Genomic DNA, 1,031 nt, shown 5'->3' on the forward strand with positions numbered 1-1,031 from the left:
GGCTCGAGCGCCAGCTGCGGGAGCCTCCCGCCCCCCAGGAGGGGTGACGGACACCCGCACCCCGCTTGCCTCGGCCCAGGACCCTGCACTCCGGCCGCCCGCGCCCGGGATCCCAGAGCTGCTCCCAGGACTTCCGGGAAGCGGGCAGAACGGCCCACGTTGCTGTGCCCGCCACGTGGCCACGGGCGTGTCCGGACCACGATTCTCAAAGGCCGCCCCCGGGAAGGGCCGCTGCGCCCCACCCCCCACCGGCCCGGGGCCCCGAGCCCGACCGGGCGGCCACCGGTGGCTTTACCCGACACGCGGGGCTCTTGGGTGCGGACCCCCGAGTGGGGCCCGGGGACCCCGGCGCCCCGGCCGGGTCTCAGTGCCAGCTGCCGGCGGCAGATTGGAAGCTCGTCTCTGGCGAGTGTGAGCAGCAGGCCGGCTCTCCGTGGCCTAGATTCTGGGGTGTGGGGGGGCCGCGGTGAGGGGGGCCTCTCGGTGGGGTGCAGCAGGCAGCTCTGGGCCCCAAAGGCTGGAGACAGCCGGACCCGCAGGGGGGACGGACGGGCCCCGCCTCCCCGTGGCAGCCAGAGCAGACGCCTCTGGCATGCAGCCCGCCGGGCACTCGAGGCGGGGTGCGCTCGCCCTGCGACCGACTCCAAGCTCACACCAGGCCCGTTGGGCCCGCCGGCGCGCCCCGCTCCTGCTCCCCGCTCCCCGCCGGGGGCGGGAGACGCTTCCCTGAGACGGTCAGCTCACTGCTGAGGCCCGTACATGCCTGCTGCCCCCCTCCGTCCTTACCGCAGGCCCTGGGGCGCGGCGGGGCCCTTCGGCCCTGTGCCGGGTTGTTTCACACGCAGACCACGGGGTCGCACGGCCTGGGGCCGCCGGAGTCCGGCCCGGCGCCCCTCAAACAGCCCCCACCTGGCTCCGGGCTCTGCTGTCTGCAAACGGCCTTGTACCTGCCCCGTGGCATCACAGAGCTGGGGCCGGGGCGCTGGGCGGGTGCGGCCGGGGGGACCCACGCCCGCCCGAGGGTGTCCGAG

At 75.9% G+C, this 1,031-nt stretch overlaps 1 protein-coding gene across 1 annotated transcript in view; it reads left to right on the plus strand.

The window, feature by feature from the left end:
* LOC105854531 overlaps positions 1 to 1,031 on the plus strand; it is a 20,215-nt gene that overhangs the window by 17,490 nt on the left and 1,694 nt on the right. The window contains exon 6 of the mRNA XM_012734206.1: positions 792 to 990. Within this exon, the coding sequence (XP_012589660.1) occupies positions 792 to 990 (199 nt within the window). The remainder of the gene's footprint in view (positions 1 to 791; positions 991 to 1,031) is intronic.

Source organism: Condylura cristata, unplaced genomic scaffold (assembly GCF_000260355.1).
Source record: "Condylura cristata isolate star-nosed mole 26May11 unplaced genomic scaffold, ConCri1.0 scaffold00050, whole genome shotgun sequence".
Lineage (NCBI taxonomy): Eukaryota > Metazoa > Chordata > Mammalia > Eulipotyphla > Talpidae > Condylura > Condylura cristata.